Genomic DNA, 16569 nt, shown 5'->3' with positions numbered 1-16569 from the left:
ATGCAGAGTATTACAAAAGTATTATGATGGAATAAGAGTCTGTTTCTCACTTGACACCATGCATGTCAGAACAAAACGTACAATAATGAGCAACATGAATCTAGGCTCCTCACCTCCATAATCACACCAGAGAGCTTAACCACTAGACAACAACATTTAGTGTCCACCATATGGCCACTCTACTCTCTGCATGAATCTGACCCCCAAATTAGTCACTATTGGTGTTTATGTCAGGGTCATAACTAGAATGCGAGGATATAAAATGCAAGCATTTAGGCTGATCCAAGTGCTTTCAGGAAACCCTTCTTCACATAAAAGGGTAGTGGGAATCATTTCTCTCCTACAAATCCTAGGTGAATTGAGAATTTCAAAGATTAGATTGCCAGATTCATGTTTAATAAATATAGGCAAACAGGAGCAGAGTAAGGAACAATGCAGGTAAAATAAAATGCATATAGCACAGCCACTAAATAATGGATCGGGCCAACTTTTCTTCCATTCCTATTATTTATAACACTTTGCTCTAGTAGTTAGTAATTCATCTGACTACCTGTGGGTGATGTGTTAGTAAGAGCCTGAAGAATGGAATCAGCTTCCAGTGTAGCCATCATCTTCAACATAAGCTCAGCTTGTTGCTCCAGACCAACCTCCAGGCGTGCATCGAGTGCTGCATTGAAAACCAAAACACACCCATGTTACCCATTTTTAGCTATTAGCTTGCCGGATCAAAATGCAAGAGAAATGATGCATAAAACATACAAACCTTGTGATACGGAGACAGATATACTTTGAGATCCATTCTTCTCACTAGCAGGTGGTGGTTTTGGCATCTGAATTCCAACGCCACCAATATAAGGATTGTAATTGTAAGTGCCATAGTCCGTACCCCAATAATCATACCAAGTACTGCTAATAGGCTTCAGTGAACAAAAAAAAATGTTGAATAATAACACTAAGCTGTTTAATGACCATTCTATTACTGCACACATTTGGTGTAATAATAGCATTGTTCAAATTGACAGAAAGTTTAAATTTAAAGTATTAAATGTAATGATAAAGGAATCTAACATATGATGGCTAAAATAAAGCAATCCCATACTGTCCTGACAAAGCCCAACTTAAATCACCCAATATCAACTTTGCCTGTTCATTAAATTATTTGCATAACTAAAATTATGTTGCCTTGGGGTCCTCAAATACAAGTGGTGTACATTTACTAAATATAATAAATATATATTTTCAAATAAAAAACAAATCCAATCTTAAAATGGATTTTTTTTAAAGAATGAATGCTTTTGTGAGGATAAATGGTCTGGATTGACAAACCTCTGAATTGATCAAATCTAGATTAATGACATGGTCAATTAACTTCTCTTTTCACACATTGCAGATTTAACATAAATATGTACCCTCGTTTAATCCTTTCGACCTGATATTGAGAATTTACAAGAAAAGTGGTGGGGAGGACACATTTCAGAAGGACGTGTACGGTTATAAAATGTAATATTGCCCGAAGCAACATAATGATAGGCCATTCCACCAATAATAACTAATCATTAGTTTTGCATGCAAAGATGTAATGTAATTGTGGGTACTTTACCTTGAATACTTTGGCAGCAAGGGGATCTTCATCAAAGTCAACATCTAGGGGACCAATATCAACATCCATCAGGTCTTGTAGCATGTCAAAGTCTTTGTCTTTATCTTTTTCCAAAGATGATGCAGACGGAGCACCTTTGGATGATGAAAACAGCTTTAACATTGCCAAGTATGTTAACTAATGTATGGAAATGGACCACATACACTCACCAGGCAATTTTAAGGCTGTGTTTTTCTCTTAAATTTATGAAAGCTTACAGTACTACTTGTTCTGTAAAATTAATAAAAAGGACAATATGGCATACAAGAGGCCGTAAATCACTCACCTGTAATATCTGGGGTTAAAGGTTCATCTATAGATTCCACAAGTGGAATGACAGATGATTGTGGCAGGGGATCATCAGAGTCAGTAACGGATACACCTACATCTTCACCCACTGCTCCTTCTTCCATACAGTCCACCACAACTGGTGACAACAGTTCACCTGTTCAAAGTTTAAGTTTGTATGTAGAACGTTACAACAGTTACACAAAAATCATTAAATATCTACAATTTATACACAAGCTGCACAAAAATCACAAAAGCTGTAAAATACTAATTTGAGGAACAGGAAATAAATCATGGCAGAAATTTTGAAAAAGCAATTCACAACAGGTTGATTGACTACAAATGGTTAACATAATGATTGATCTGGTGCATTCTTCCAATAAAGTGCAGTTACAATAGCACATGGTCACATCAATACACCATTACACCTAGAGCATTTGAAATCACAGATCTTTAAAGTAAATCACTAACATGTTCATTTACAAAAAAGGCAGCTATTTGGGAGACTCAGTGATGCAGGAGCAACGGATTCAGGGATCCTGTGGCTTTGCACATTCCACCTGTCACATGGGTTTCAGTTTCCTCCTACATCTCAAACATATACTGGTACATTAATGGCTACTGTAAATTATCCTTATTACAACAAGGCAAAATAATTAAAGGGGCATTAATGAACTGACAATGACCAGACAGGATGAAAGGAAGAGCATTTTCATTATGTGCACTTAGTCCCACATCCAGTACTATAACAAAGCCAATACATTTCCCTTCAATTCTGCATTCGCTTGTCTTTTTATTAGGGACTTGATGAGGGAACTGAGGAGAGAAAATAAGGAATAGATGCCCAGAGAAGGTGAATCGAGGACCAGAGGACGTAGGTTTAAGGTGAAGGGGAAAAGATTTAATAGGAATTTGAGGGGTAACTTTTTCACACTAAGGGTGGTGGGTGTATGGAACAAGCTGCCAGAGGAAGTAGTTGAGGCAGGGACTATCCCAACATTTAACAAACAGTTAGACGGGTACATAGATCGGACAGGTTTGGAGGGATATGTACAGAACGCAAGCAGGTGGGACTCGTGCAGCTGGGACATGTTGGCAAGTTGGGCCGAAGGTCCTGTTTCCATGATGTATCACTCTCTGATTCGATAGTGATAGTCATGGAGGAAGAATGGAAAGATAAATAAAAGAGGGAAATATGGAGGAAAAGAACCACAATCATAAGCAAGGAGCAAAGTATTTTTTGTAAAAGAAAATTAAAAGGAAGTGTATTTAATGAGAAGACAAATCTTTTTCCAGCTAACAAATTTAGAGAAAGAAAATCTGAAGAGTTTTGATAAGGACATATTAAACACTGCTAACTTGCTGTAGGGAAACAAAACAAGTGTTTTGTGCGAGAGAATAAAAAATGATTGAGTGAATAGTTCACACTCATCCACAGCAGAAAAATTAGACTTTTATGCTATGTTTGAACACTTATCGGAAAAATGTAATCATTTTTGAGGAAGAAACAGGATTAATATTTTTTGTTCTTGTTTCGTACCTGCCAAAATATCTTGAATCATGCAGGTCAAGGAATATTGTGCCCATGCTCCACCCCAGGAGATATCTCCCCTGTTGAAGTCTGTTCCTACCAGCAGAAGCAGAAGTCTTTCAAGTTGCTGATCATTAACTATTTCGCAAAGATGAATTGTCGGCCTTGTCGCATTTGCAATACGTGCCAGAACCTGCCAAAAGAGTTCACAGGTTGATGTGTTTCTATTTTTAATCATCATTGCAGAGCTGAGTTAGTTAAGTTACAGACAAGCAAATACATTATCTTACTTACATTTTCCATGGCCAACATTTAATCAAGGAAATGAAATAAAAAGAATTAAATTGCAGCGTTTTCAAGAATAGTATAATTGCAATTAATTTCTTCATATGTCCTATTTTCACCTGTTGGGGTCTCTAAATACCATCTCAAAATGAGGAGCAAATATTTCTACTAAAGTGAGAAAATACTACACCAAAAAAGGACAGCAGACATTTAATACATATTTCAGCAAATAGGATTACTATCAGCAGTAGTTCGATTGTTACTGTTGATAAAATGTTGTTAAAAAACATATGATAAAAGACAGCATAAGGAATTTGGTCACAGACTGGCTAATCTTACTGAATGACAGAAGGCATTCTGTCCTAAATGACTTAAAGCAATTTTTAGCCCCTCTCAAACAGCATATCATAACAATATTTTTTTTAAACTTTCATGAAAACCAAAGTTTCATAAAAGAATGACCATAATACCTAACAGGACAGTTGAACGATAGATAACCCAAAATAAAAACACTGAAGTTTGAAAGTGAACATTTGAGTACAAGAGTTAGGATGTCAGATAATTGTTAAACAAAATATGGATTCAACTGTACTTGGAGCATTCTGTGCCAGTGTGGTCACCACACCACAGGAAAGTAGTGATTAAGATAGAGAGGGTAGAGAAAAGATTCACACAGAAGCTGCTTATATTGGAGGGCTTGAGTTATCAGGAAACACTGGATCGGCTGGGCCTGTATTTCCTGGAGGGAAGGAAGCCAAGCGGTGACTTATAGAGGTATATAACACCAGAGGGCATGGATCCTGGGTGAGAGGGAAGAGGTTTTAAGGGGTTGACGAGTATTTTCTTTTTCATGCAAAGAGAAGGTAGTGCCTGGAATGTACAGCAAGGTGGCGATGTTGGAGGCAAGAACAGTAATAACATTTAAAAGGTATCTGGACAAGTATTTAAATAAATAGGACAAAAAGGGATATAGAGCTAAATGCAGGCAAGTGGGATTAGCATAGATCAGCATGATGGTTGGCGTAGATATGTTGGGCCAAAGGGTCGTACCTACCCTATAACTATTATGTATAAACTGCTAATATAGAGCATTAACATGCCATCCATCGAATTCCTACATTGAGTATGTTACAGTAGTCATACGGGATTGCAATATGCAGGTAGACTAGGAAAACCAGGTTGCCACTGGATCCAAATAAGACTTTTGTAGAGTGTAGAGTGCCTACCAGGTGGAGAGGGGGGGGGGGGCGGGAGGAGGGGGGGGGGGGGGGGGAAGAGGGGGGGGGGGCGGGGAAGGGGGGGGGGGGGCGGGGAGAGGGGGGGGGGCGGGGAGGAGGGGGGGGGGGGGGGGGGGGGGGGGCGGGGAGAGGGGAAGAGGGGGGGAAGGGGGGTGGGGGCGGGGAAGAGGGTGGGGCGGGGAGAGGGGAAGAGGGGGGTGGGCGGGGAAGAGGGGGGGGCGGGGAAGAGGGGGGTCGGGGGAAGAGGGGGGGGGGCGGCGAAGAGGGGGGGGCGGGAGGGGGGTGCGGGGGAGAGGGGGGGGGCGGGGGAGAGGGGGGGGGCGGGGACGAGGGGGGGGGGCGGGGTGCGGGGAGGAAGAGGGGGGGGTGCGGGGAAGAGGGGGGGGCGGGGAAGAGGGGGGGGCGGGGACGAGGGGAAGGGGGGGGGGGAGGGGAAGAGGGGAGAGAGGGGGGGCGGGGAAAGCGGGGAAGAGGGGGTGGCGGGGGCATGAGGAGGGGCGGGGGAGGGGAAGAGCGGGGGGGGCGGGGGCCAGAGGGGGGGGGGCGGGGAAGAGGGGGGGGGGCGGGAAGAGGGTGTGGGAAGGGCGGGAAGAGGGGTGGACGGGGAAGAGGGGGGGCAGGGAAGAGGGGGGGGCGGGGAAGAGGGGGGGAGGTGGAAGGAAGATGGGGTGGGCGGGGAAGCGGGGGGGGAGGGGGGCGGGGAAGAGGGGGGGGCGGGAAGAGGGGGCGGGGGCGGGGAAGAGGGGGGGGCGGGGAAGAGGGGGGGGCGGGGAAGAGGGGGGGGGCGGGGAAGAGGGGGGGGGGCGGGGAAGAGGGGGGGGGGCGGGGAAGAGGGGGGGGGCGGGGAAGAGGGGGGGGGGGCGGGCCGAGGGGGGGCGGGGACAGAGGGGGCGGGGACAGAGGGGCGGGGACAGAGGGGGCGGGGACAGAGGGGGCGGGGACAGAGGGGGCGGGGACAGAGGGGGCGGGGACAGAGGGGCGGGGACAGAGGGGCGGGGACAGAGGGGGCGGGGACAGAGGGGGCGGGGACAGAGGGGCGGGGACAGAGGGGCGGGGACAGAGGGGCGGGGACAGAGGGGCGGGGACAGATGGGGCGGGGACAGATGGGCGAGTGAGAGGGGCGAGTGAGAGGGGCGAGTGAGAGGGGCGAGTGAGAGGGGCGAGTGAGAGGGGCGAGTGAGAGGGGCGAGTGAGAGGGGCGAGACAGAGGGGGGAAGGGAGAGGGAGAGGGAGGGGGAGGGGGGAGAGAAAGGGAAAAAGGGAAAAAGGGGGGGAGGGGGGAGTTGGAGGAGGGGAAGTACAAACGGTGAAAAACCAGGAAGTAAAATACGGGGTAAAGCAAGGTAAGAAAATTGTTTAAAAAAGCGCGGAAATCACGGAGAAAACCGCAGTCTGTGAAATTAAATGTTAAACGTTTAATTTTAAAGCTGGAAGTCTTTAAAGCAACGTTAACGTATTACATTTTTCAAAATTAAAGGGAAAAAATGAGGTTCAATTATCTTTATGATGTGGAAGCAGCGTTCATAAAGTGAGAATGACCGCTGTGAATTTTCTGGAAAGATGAGCGGGGGAGCTCGTGGGACCTTGAGTACAGGGCCCAAATTGCTCGTCTTTTGAATAACCGGGGGGGGGGGGGAGTAGAGGGGTCGGAGGGTGACGTCATTCGCAGCGCGTGGAATACAGCGCGGAGCAGAGCCATCTCGTTTATTTTGAAAGATATTCCGATTTGTGAACATTTTCATAAATAACTCGAGAAATAAAGCATGAATTTTTCAGATAAGCCGATTTTGGACTCCACGGGATACAACTCTACAGGAATATGTAACGATTTTGCCATTAGGGCGTCGTTTTGTCGAGCAGGTGTGATTATACACACACCCACCCACACACATCAAAGATCAGAGTTGTATAATTAGAGGTATAATATTACTAAAACTCTCATCTTGTTTGTTTGTTTGTTTGCAGGTTTGTCTTGTTCCACTATTTGCGCCAAAACATTACACAATAGCGACAGCCCTCGCCTCAGGCCCTCCTGTGGCTCCAGGACGCTCGCCGCCCGAGTGAGGAGCTGGCTAGAGTTGACTGGAAAGGGATCCTAGCAGGAATGACAGTAGAACAGCAATGGCAGAAGTTTAGAAACATAGAAAATAGGTGCAGGAGTAGGCCATTCAGCCCTTCGAGCCTGCACCGCCATTCAATATGATCATGGCTGATCATCCAACTCAGTATCCTGTACCTGCTTTCTCTCATACCCCCTGATCCCGTTAGCCACAAGGGCCACATCTAACTCCCTCTTAAATATAGCCAATGAACATTCTGTGGCAGAGAATTCCAGAGATTTACCACTCTCCGTGTAAAAAATGTTTTTCTCATCTCAGTCCTAATAGATTTCCCCTTTATCCTTAAACTGTGCTCCCTTGTTCAGGACTTCCCCAACATCAGGAATAATCTTCCTGCATCTACCCTGTCCAACCCCTTAAGAATTTTGTAAGTTTCTATAAGATCCCCCCTCAATCTTCTAAATTCTAGCGAGTACAAGCCTAGTCTATCCTATCTTTCTTCATATGAAAGTCCTGCCATCCCAGGAACCAGTCGGGTGAACCTCTGTACTCCCTCTATGGCAAGAATGTCTTTCCTCAGATTAGGAGACCAAAACTGTACAAAATACTCCAGGTGTGGTCTCGCCAAGACCCTGTAAAACTGCAGTAGAACCTCCCAGCACTGAGCCTTGCGGTTCCCCACTAGTCACTGCCTGCCATTCTGAAAAGGACCCGTTTACTCCTACTCTTTGCTTCCTGTTTGCCAGCCAGTTCTCTATCCACATCAATACTGAACCCCCAATACCGTGTGCTTTAAGTTTGCATACTAATCTCTTATGTGGGACCTTGTCGAAAGCCTTCTGAAAGTACAGATATAACACATCCACTGGTTCTCCCTTATCCACTCTACTAGTTACATCCTCGAAAAATTCTATAAGATTCTTCAGACATGATTTACTTTTCATAAATCCATACTGACTTTGTCCAATGAATTCACCACTTTCCAAATGTGCTGCTATCCCATCTTTAATAACTGACTCTAGCATTTTTCCCACTACCGACGTTAGACTAACTGGTCTGTAATTCCCCGTCTGTAATTCTCTCTCCCTCCCTTTTTAAAAAGTGGGGTTACATTAGCTACCCTCCAATCTAAATTCCTGAATCTAAAGAGTTTTGAACAATTATCACTAATGCATCCACTTCTGGGGCTACATCCTTAAGTACTCTGGGATGCAACTTATCTGGCCCTGGGGATTTATCGGTCTTTAATCCATTCAATTTACCTAACATCACTTCCCGGCTAACCTGGATTTCACTGGTCCTCCATCTCATTTGACCCCCGGTCCCCTGCTATTTTCGGCAGATTAGTTATGTCTTCCTTAGTGAAGACAGAACCAAAGTAGTTATTCAATTGGTCTGCCATGTCCTTGTTCCCCATGATCAATTCGCCTGTTTCTGACTGCAAGGGACCTACATTTGTTTTAACTAATCTTTTTCTCTTCACAAATCTATAAAAACTTTTGCAGTCAGTTTTTATGTTCCCTGCCAGTTTTCTTTCATAATCTATTTTCCCTTTCCTAATTAAGCCTTTTGTCCTCCTCTGCTGGACTCTGAATTTCTCCCAGTCCTCTGGTTGGCTGCTTTTTCTGGCTAATTTGTATGCTTCATCTTTTGTTTTGATACTATCCCTGATTTCCCTTGTTATCCACGGATGCACCTGATTTATTCTTTTGCCAAACTGGGATGAACAATTGTTGTAGTTCATCCATGCAGTCTTTAAATGCCTTCCATTGCATATCCACCGTCAACCCTTTAAGAATCAATTGCCAGTCTATCTTGGCTCTATCTTATTCACGTCTCATACTCTCAAAGTTACCTTTCTTTAAGTTCAGGACCCTTGTTTCTGAATTAACAATGTCACTCTCCATCCTAATGAAGAACTCAACCATATTATGGTCACTCTTGCCCAAGGGGCCACGCACAAGACTGCTAACTAACCCTTCCTCATTACTCAATACCCAATCTAGAATAGCCTGCTCTCTCGTTGGTTCCTCTACATGTTGGTTTAGAAAACTATCCCGCATACATTCCAAGAAATCCTCTTCCTCAGCACCCCTGCCAATTTGATTCACCCAATCTATATGTAGATTGAAGTCACCCATTATAACTGTTTTACCTTTGTTGCACGCATTTCTAATTTCCTGTTTGATGCCATCCCCAACTCCACTACTACTGTTAGGTGGCCTGTACACAACTCCCACAAGCGTTTTCTGCCCCTTAGTGTTTCGCAGCTCTACCCATATCGATTCCACATCCTCCAAGCTAATGTCCTTCCTTTCTATTGCGTTAATCTCCTCTCTAACCAGCAACGCTACCCCACCTCCTTTTCCTTTCTGTCTATCCCTCCTGAATATTGAATATCCCTGGATGTTCAGCTCCAAGCCTTGGTCACCCTGGAGCCATGTCTCCGTGATCCCAACTATATCATATTAATATAGCACATTCAACTCATCCACCTTATTACGAATGCTCCTTGCATTGAGACACAAAGCCTTCAGGCTTGTTTTTACAACACTCTTATCCCTTATACAATTATGTTGAAAAGTGGCCCTTTTTGATTTTTGCCCTGGATTTGTCTTCCTGCCACTTTTACTTTTCACCTTGCAACCTATTGCTTCTACCCTCATTTTACACCCCTCTGTCTCTCTGCTCATGCACTCATCCCCCTGCCACATTAGTTTAAATCCTCCCCGACAGCACTAGCAAACACTCCCCCAAGGACATTGGTTCCATTCCAGCCAAGGTGCAGACTGTCCTGTTTGTACTGGTCCCACCTCCCCCAGAACTGGTTCCAATGCCCTAGAAATTTGAATCCCTCCCCCTTGCACCATTTTTCAAGCCACGTATTCATCTGCAATATCCTCCTATTTCTACTCTGACTAGCCCGTGGCACTGGTAGTAATTCAGAGATTATTACCTTTGAGGTCCTACTTTTAAGTTTATCTCCTAGCTCCCTAAATTCACCTTGTTTTTACCTATATCGTTGGTGCCAATGTGCACCATGACAACTGGCTTTTCACCCTCCCCCTCCAAAACAGCAAACTGCAAATTCTGCTCATATGATTTAATTAACAATGCTATTTGATGTATTTCACCTTCTGATCTCCAAAAACTACTCATATTGATGTTATACAACGTTTCAATCCTGCAATTTGAATAGTCACAAAATGTGTTTGCTGTTTTGTCTGTTAAATAGCGCAAACAAACTCAGATGGTACATTAAACTTTGTATGATTAAGCGATTGGGAATTTTTGTACAATTTTCTGTTTATCTATATTGATCCATACAGACATCACTTCCCTTATTCCATGCATGCCCAAGTCAGAGATTTGCACTTGTACAGGACCAGAAAACATAAAGAGCAACGGTAATAAAAGTAATATTTGTGGCATATTAGTGCAAGGCAGTTAGTCTCCAAACATTACTTTTTACAAAATTCTTTGACAGTCAAATTCTAGAGTTTTATCTTGCATTAACACAAAGAAAAGTGTTTGGAACGGAATAATAGGAAGCTGGAGAAATTGGGAGATGACGTAGATTTTACCCACACCGCTTTAGCATACATTTAACAGAAAAATACTCTAACTTGCACAAGTTTCTAAGCAGCAGCAAACAGCCAGACTAAAGAAATGCATGAAGAGCAAATAGGATTGATTGAGAGATACCGCGTAGAAACAGGCCCTTCAGCCCACCAAGTCCTCCCTTACCACCAGTTCAAAGCAGTGGTGCTATCCCACTTTCGAATCCATTCCCTACGCACTCAGGCAATTTACAGAGGCAAATTAACCTACAGGACCCGTGAATCTTGGGATATGGGAAGAAATCGGAGCACCCACAGGAAACCTACATAGTCAAACTCCACACAGATCATACCAGGTCAGGATCGAACCCGGCTCTCTGGTGCTGTGAGGCAGCAGCAGCTCTATCAGATGTACCACTGCGCCGCACTGCTTTTCTTGGCAAGATGAAAACAATATTAAATGCGAGGGTGTGTAGAGGTATTGCCAAAACAATTTATGATATTTAAGAGATAATTAAACACAGGGGTTGCCAAAGGTAAATAAAAGGAAAACTATTAAATATTTTGGATTAAAGGGATTTAACTCCAGAGACATTACAAACCCAGTGTGACGAAGGGTCTCAACCTGAAACATCACCTATTCCTCTTCTCCAGAGATGCTGACTGACTCGCTGAGTTATTCCAGCTTTTGGTGTCTATCTTTGGGGTAAACCAACATCTGCAGTTCCTTCCTACACAAAGCCAACTTTAATATCCCTCCCTCCATTTTTATATTTCATTGTCACCCTTTAGTCTCCTTTCCATCTCTAAGTTTTGTCCACCTCACCTGCATCCACTGCCAGCCTTGGTCCCAACCTCGTCCCTCTTGACTAGCTCACTCCCACCATCGGCAATGTGTCAAGAAGGGTTCGACCCAACAGGTCATTCATCCATGTCCTACAGGGATGGTACCAAATCTGCTGAGTTACTCCAGGACTTCTGTTCTTCACAAGATTCTAGCCTTTTGCCTTCTCCTTAATCTCCCTCCTGCTGTACAACGCTTCAAGATCACACACAGCTCCAATCCTGCTCTAAATCATCCACATGTAACACCTTGACATTAGCACTGTGCCTGCCTTCAGCTTCCAAGGTCCTTAATTACAACATATCTACATTTCTCTACTTTTGGTTATCTGTTCTGACAGCTCTTCCTGGGCTGGTAACAAATGTAGTGAAAATTTACATCTCTTTATAGTTAGAAAATTCTTAATTTTCTCATCTGTTTTATCTTCAGTTTTGCACTGTTTCCCCAAATAATGAAAGCACTAACCCCAGCCCAGAGTGTGCTTCTCTCTTCCCCATCTTCTTGTGTTTGTTTTATTTTTGTCCCCCTTTACCACACCCTCCCTCAGGGCCCACATCACAACTCTTTTCCTGTTCCCACCACCCATTCAATTCACCCTCCAGCTTTTCACCCTCTCCCCAATTAGGGTCTGATTCCATCTGCCTTTCACCTCACTCCTAATGGATCACATTATCAACTTCCTTACTCCATCCCTCCCCCATCCTATTTCTCCGACCAGTCTGACTGTTCTCCTGATTAAATTTAATCTGTGTATGCCTCGTAGAAACCTCCCCCGATAACAATAATTTATTCTCCATTTTCCATGTGCTTCATCCCTTTTGTTCACTCATTTTCACACCTTTCCCTTCCATATCTCTGTCTCCCTCTCCCGACTCTCAGTCTGAAGAGTCAACCCAAAACATCACCCATTTCTTCTCTCTAGAGATGCTGCCTCTGTCCCATTGAGATACTCCAGCATTTTGTGTCTACCTTCGGTGTAAACCGGCATCTGCAGTTCTCTCTTGCACCTTCCTCACGAAGCAGATTCTGGCATTGGTAGCCTTTGTGTTCTGGCCCATCACCATGCGAGTTGTCTCCACCTTCATCCTCTCCTCCCCTGACTCTATGTGCCTCTGTTTTTCTTGTTTTTTCATCCACCATTTCTTAACTCCACTCCTCCCCTATCTGGCTCCATCAGCCAGTCACCCTTCACTCTTCCTCAGTCCAACAATCAACCACTGACCCATCTCACCACCCCCCTCTGCTCTTCATACATGGGTGGAAATCCTGGGGGGGGGGGGGGGGCAGTCCCCCCCCCCGCAATGTTTTGAAATCCGGATTTTGAAATTCGGTGAAAAAAACTATTAAAATCTCCGCTTTCCACGACACAATGGAGGTGTCATTGTTAAGGGCTTGTTAAATGTCTCTATTAACACCGTATTGACACGATGTGTCACCAATTGTGTTTTGACCTTCCAAAGCTGTCTGATGTGGGTACAATCACCATTTGAACTAATTGGATTGGAAAGATTTAAACGGGTATCAGATTTAAACGGGTCAGGTCATTTAGGAATCCGGTCGAACGAGTTTCCTGGCTGGCTTGCAGGTAACTCACGTTATTTAGTATTTTTTCCCCATCTCTTTCTTCTCTCTCTCTCTCTCTCTCTCTCTCTCCCCCTTCCAAGGTTGGTTCTTCTGTTTGACTTTATTTGCTTCAGTTTTATTTGTTTATGTGTTATTTATCACATTGTAGCTTTTGAAAGATTCAAGCGGGTATCAGACGCTTTCTAAGGGCTGAATAAGCCCGTTCGCGGGGCCTTTAACCGCCCAGAGCGGCTTAAAATCAAACTGCTGCATCGAGGCAGAAGCTCCCGATGTTGAAACCCCCATCGGCCGATTTTAAGCTGCGCCGGCCGATGAAAGGTCCCGCAAACGGGCCGATTCAAGCCCCACAATCCGGGGCGGACGAAGCTGCTGTTGCTGGAGTTCGGAGTCGGTCATCAACCAGGTCAGCTCCCGATGACTGCTTAACATTTTCTCATGAGCAGGCTAAAAGGAGTAGAGCCATAGATAGTGTGGATGTGGAAATGATGTGACAGTGTGTATAAGCTCAAAATTAAAGGGTGCTCTTTTAGAAAGGAGGTGAGGAGGAATTTCTTTGGTCAGAGTGTAGTTAACCTGTGGAACTCATTGCCATTGAGGGTTGTGGAGGCCAAGTCATTGGATATTTGTAAGGCAGAGATAAACAAATTCTTGATTAGAACGGATGTCCATGAGTTATGGGGAGAAGGCAGGAAAATGGCGGGTGGAAGATTGCAACCTTCACGTGGTCCGCCCTGTTTCGACTAATGTAATCAACTCGACGTGCACAAACGGAAGATCAAATAGAACAAGTTGTCCAACAACTTTTGGCTGTGCACGCCACACGAAAGAAGAAGAAGGCAGGAAAATGGGATTAAAAGGCATAGATCAGCCATGTTTGAATGGTGGTTGATTCGATGGGCCGAATGGCCTAATTCTACTCCAATAACGAGATCAAAATTGCTGCAGATTTCCACTGCGAAATCTGACAGTGATTCTGCATCAGTTTGGACGATGGTGTAGAAATAGGTCGCATGTTCATTGGAATGGAGGCGGAGGGCGACAAAGGATCAATAATGAATGAGAATACCCAAACTGTCAATATTTACAAAGATAAATTGCTTCCATCTTTTCCATTGCTTGTATTTCTGGTTGTGAACAGAAATCTTTCCATTTAAATTCTTTCAATGATTTTTATCAAAACAGTTTCTGCGTAAATAGCAGGTATATTCAGAAACATTCCTTTGCAGATAGATGCAAAAAGCTGGAGTAACTCAGCGGGTCAGACAGCATCTCCGAAGAAAACGGATAGATTACATTTTGGGTCGGGGCCCTTCTTCAAACTGAGAGTTAAGGGAAAGGTTCCTTTGCAGGTTTGACCTGTGACAGAATCTGGAGCATAGCTTTGGCAACAATTGAATAATTTTCCAGCAGTTTCCTGAGGAAGTGGTAGGGACTTGTTCTGGCCCATCTGCATACGAGATTTACATTGCACAAGGACTCTGCACTGCCAGCTACAAGTTCTGGACTCTCAGTTTGCCCCAGACCTTCAATGTAACTGAGATTGCAGTCATGATCACAAATCCTTGCCAATAAAATTTTGCTCTATACCAAAAATAATTTTAAGATTAAGTCACTCCCACACAAATCTTATCCCATTCCTACAGTGAGATCTTCCAATAAAAGGTAAATCTAAAATAGCTCTCTCTCCCTTTAAAAAAAAAAAACATATTTGCGATCACTTCAATTTGTCTCAACCTAATCCACCAATTGCAAGTGCCAAGAACAGCACTGTGCAAACCATATTCTTATATTTACCCATCGAAGTATCAGATTACTATTGTTATTTTGTAAGAATTTAACTTCTCATATTTTCGGCCATTTTAATAAAGCAATTGAAGGTAGACACAAAATGCTGGAGTAAATCAGCGGGACAGGCAGCATCCTGGAGAGAAGGAATGGGTGACGTTTCGGGTCCAGGCCCTTCTTCAGCCTGAGTTACTCCAGCATTTTGTGTCTAGAAACATAGAAGAAACATAGAAAATAGGTGCAGGAGGAGGCCATTCAGCCCTTCGAGCCAACACCGCCATTCAATGTGATCATGGCTGATCATCCCCAATCAATAACCCGTGCCTGCCTTCTCCCCATATCCCCTTTGATCCATCTTTGATTTAAACCAGCATCTGCAGTTCTTTCCTACTTAACAAAGCAATTACCAGCTGTTCCCACAGGTAATATCTGGTATATTTTAGTATGGTATATATTTTATAATTTATAGAACTACATCAACTAGCAATACCCAATAAGAAAATGTTAAAAGTTATAGAGGACTAGAAATACTGACCTCATTTAGCAATACACAAAGTTACAATCCACAATTACTGGAATTTTCCAGTGGAAAGAGTTCTACTAAAAGATTTCTATTAAAGACAGTCATACAGCATGAAAACAAGCCCTTCGGCACAACTTGCCAATCTACACTAGTCCCACCTGTCCACATTTGGCCCATATCCCTCTAAATCTTTCCAATCCATGTACTTGTCCAAATGTCTTTTAAATGTTGCTATAGCACATTGGTCCATGAATTGTCAATTGGAGGGCCTATATTAAAACCTGAGACAAAAGAATAAGAGGCTAAAGAGAGTATTTTGTTATAGAGGTTATCAGAAGAGAAATCATAAATATCGCAAAAAGAAAAAATGTGAAGTATCAAATAATGGGATTAAATATAGATAACCCTTCTGTGGGCTGACAAGCATTGAGTCAAAGTTACCTGTGCTGAATCTACTGATTTCGTCACCTCCAAATGTTTTAATTTTTGGATACATCTGTTTTACCGGCACTGCATTAATGATAGTGGGGTTAATCAAGATTTAAGGATACAGCAACTGACTACCAACTGTGTAACAGCAGAATGTCTTTCATCATTTCTTCTGGCATTTTCAAATCTAAGAAAGTACTTGGAATATTTTTATTTCAACAGCCAAGGGCGTACATATGCACTCACCTTGCAGACAAAGAGCAAAAGATCTGCATGACAAGTAAAGTCCATGGATAGAAGAAATAGTGCAAGCTTCTGCACCACAGCAATGCACCGATCATGGGACAAAGTAAATGGAAGTGGCTCCACTTCGGGGGATTCTTTTGTTGAGAATGATTCTGAATCAATGGGATTTCGAGGCCACTCTGCAGTCCGGCGCAGACGAATAAGGTCTTTAAAGTGCTGGTGTGGAAGAGAAGTTTAAACAAAATGTCATTAGCTTATCAATTAAATTGCACCTACTGAACTTGCACATGCAATTAAAAAAAACATTTTGAACAAAATTGTCACTTCACAAGGAGAAAAGAATAACTCCACCAATAGGCATTGCATTAACACAATCTGCATTATGTTTACAGGATTCTGATAATATAAATGTAGGGATAATGTAAAAGGAAAACACCCTGTACATCGAAGATAGTCACAAAATGCTGGAGTAACTCAGCGGAAAGGGCAGCATCTTTGGTTAGAAGGAATGGGTGACGTTTCCGGACGAGACCCTTCTTCAGACGTCACCCATTCCT

The 16569-nt window shown here is 43.6% G+C and overlaps 1 protein-coding gene across 7 annotated transcripts in view; it reads right to left on the bottom strand.

The window, feature by feature from the left end:
* The window catches only part of birc6 (baculoviral IAP repeat containing 6), a 344318-nt gene that overhangs the window by 195364 nt on the left and 132385 nt on the right, over window positions 1-16569 (bottom strand). For 4 of the 7 annotated variants that reach the window (XM_033025120.1, XM_033025125.1, XM_033025127.1 and 1 more), the window contains 6 exons: window positions 16013-16228; window positions 3468-3651; window positions 1926-2084; window positions 1601-1734; window positions 764-917; window positions 551-667 (listed from right to left, as the gene is read on the bottom strand). In XM_033025120.1, coding sequence (XP_032881011.1) covers window positions 551-667; window positions 764-917; window positions 1601-1734; window positions 1926-2084; window positions 3468-3651; window positions 16013-16228 — 964 coding nt within the window. The remainder of the gene's footprint in view (window positions 1-550; window positions 668-763; window positions 918-1600; window positions 1735-1925; window positions 2085-3467; window positions 3652-16012; window positions 16229-16569) is intronic. The other 3 variants (XM_033025122.1, XM_033025124.1, XM_033025126.1) reach the window with 3 other exon arrangements.

Source organism: Amblyraja radiata, chromosome 8 (genome assembly GCF_010909765.2).
Source record: "Amblyraja radiata isolate CabotCenter1 chromosome 8, sAmbRad1.1.pri, whole genome shotgun sequence".
NCBI classification, from domain to species: Eukaryota; Metazoa; Chordata; class Chondrichthyes; order Rajiformes; family Rajidae; genus Amblyraja; species Amblyraja radiata.
The sequence above is the reverse complement of the archived record's forward strand: the minus strand, read 5'-3'. Positions and strand labels throughout refer to the sequence as shown.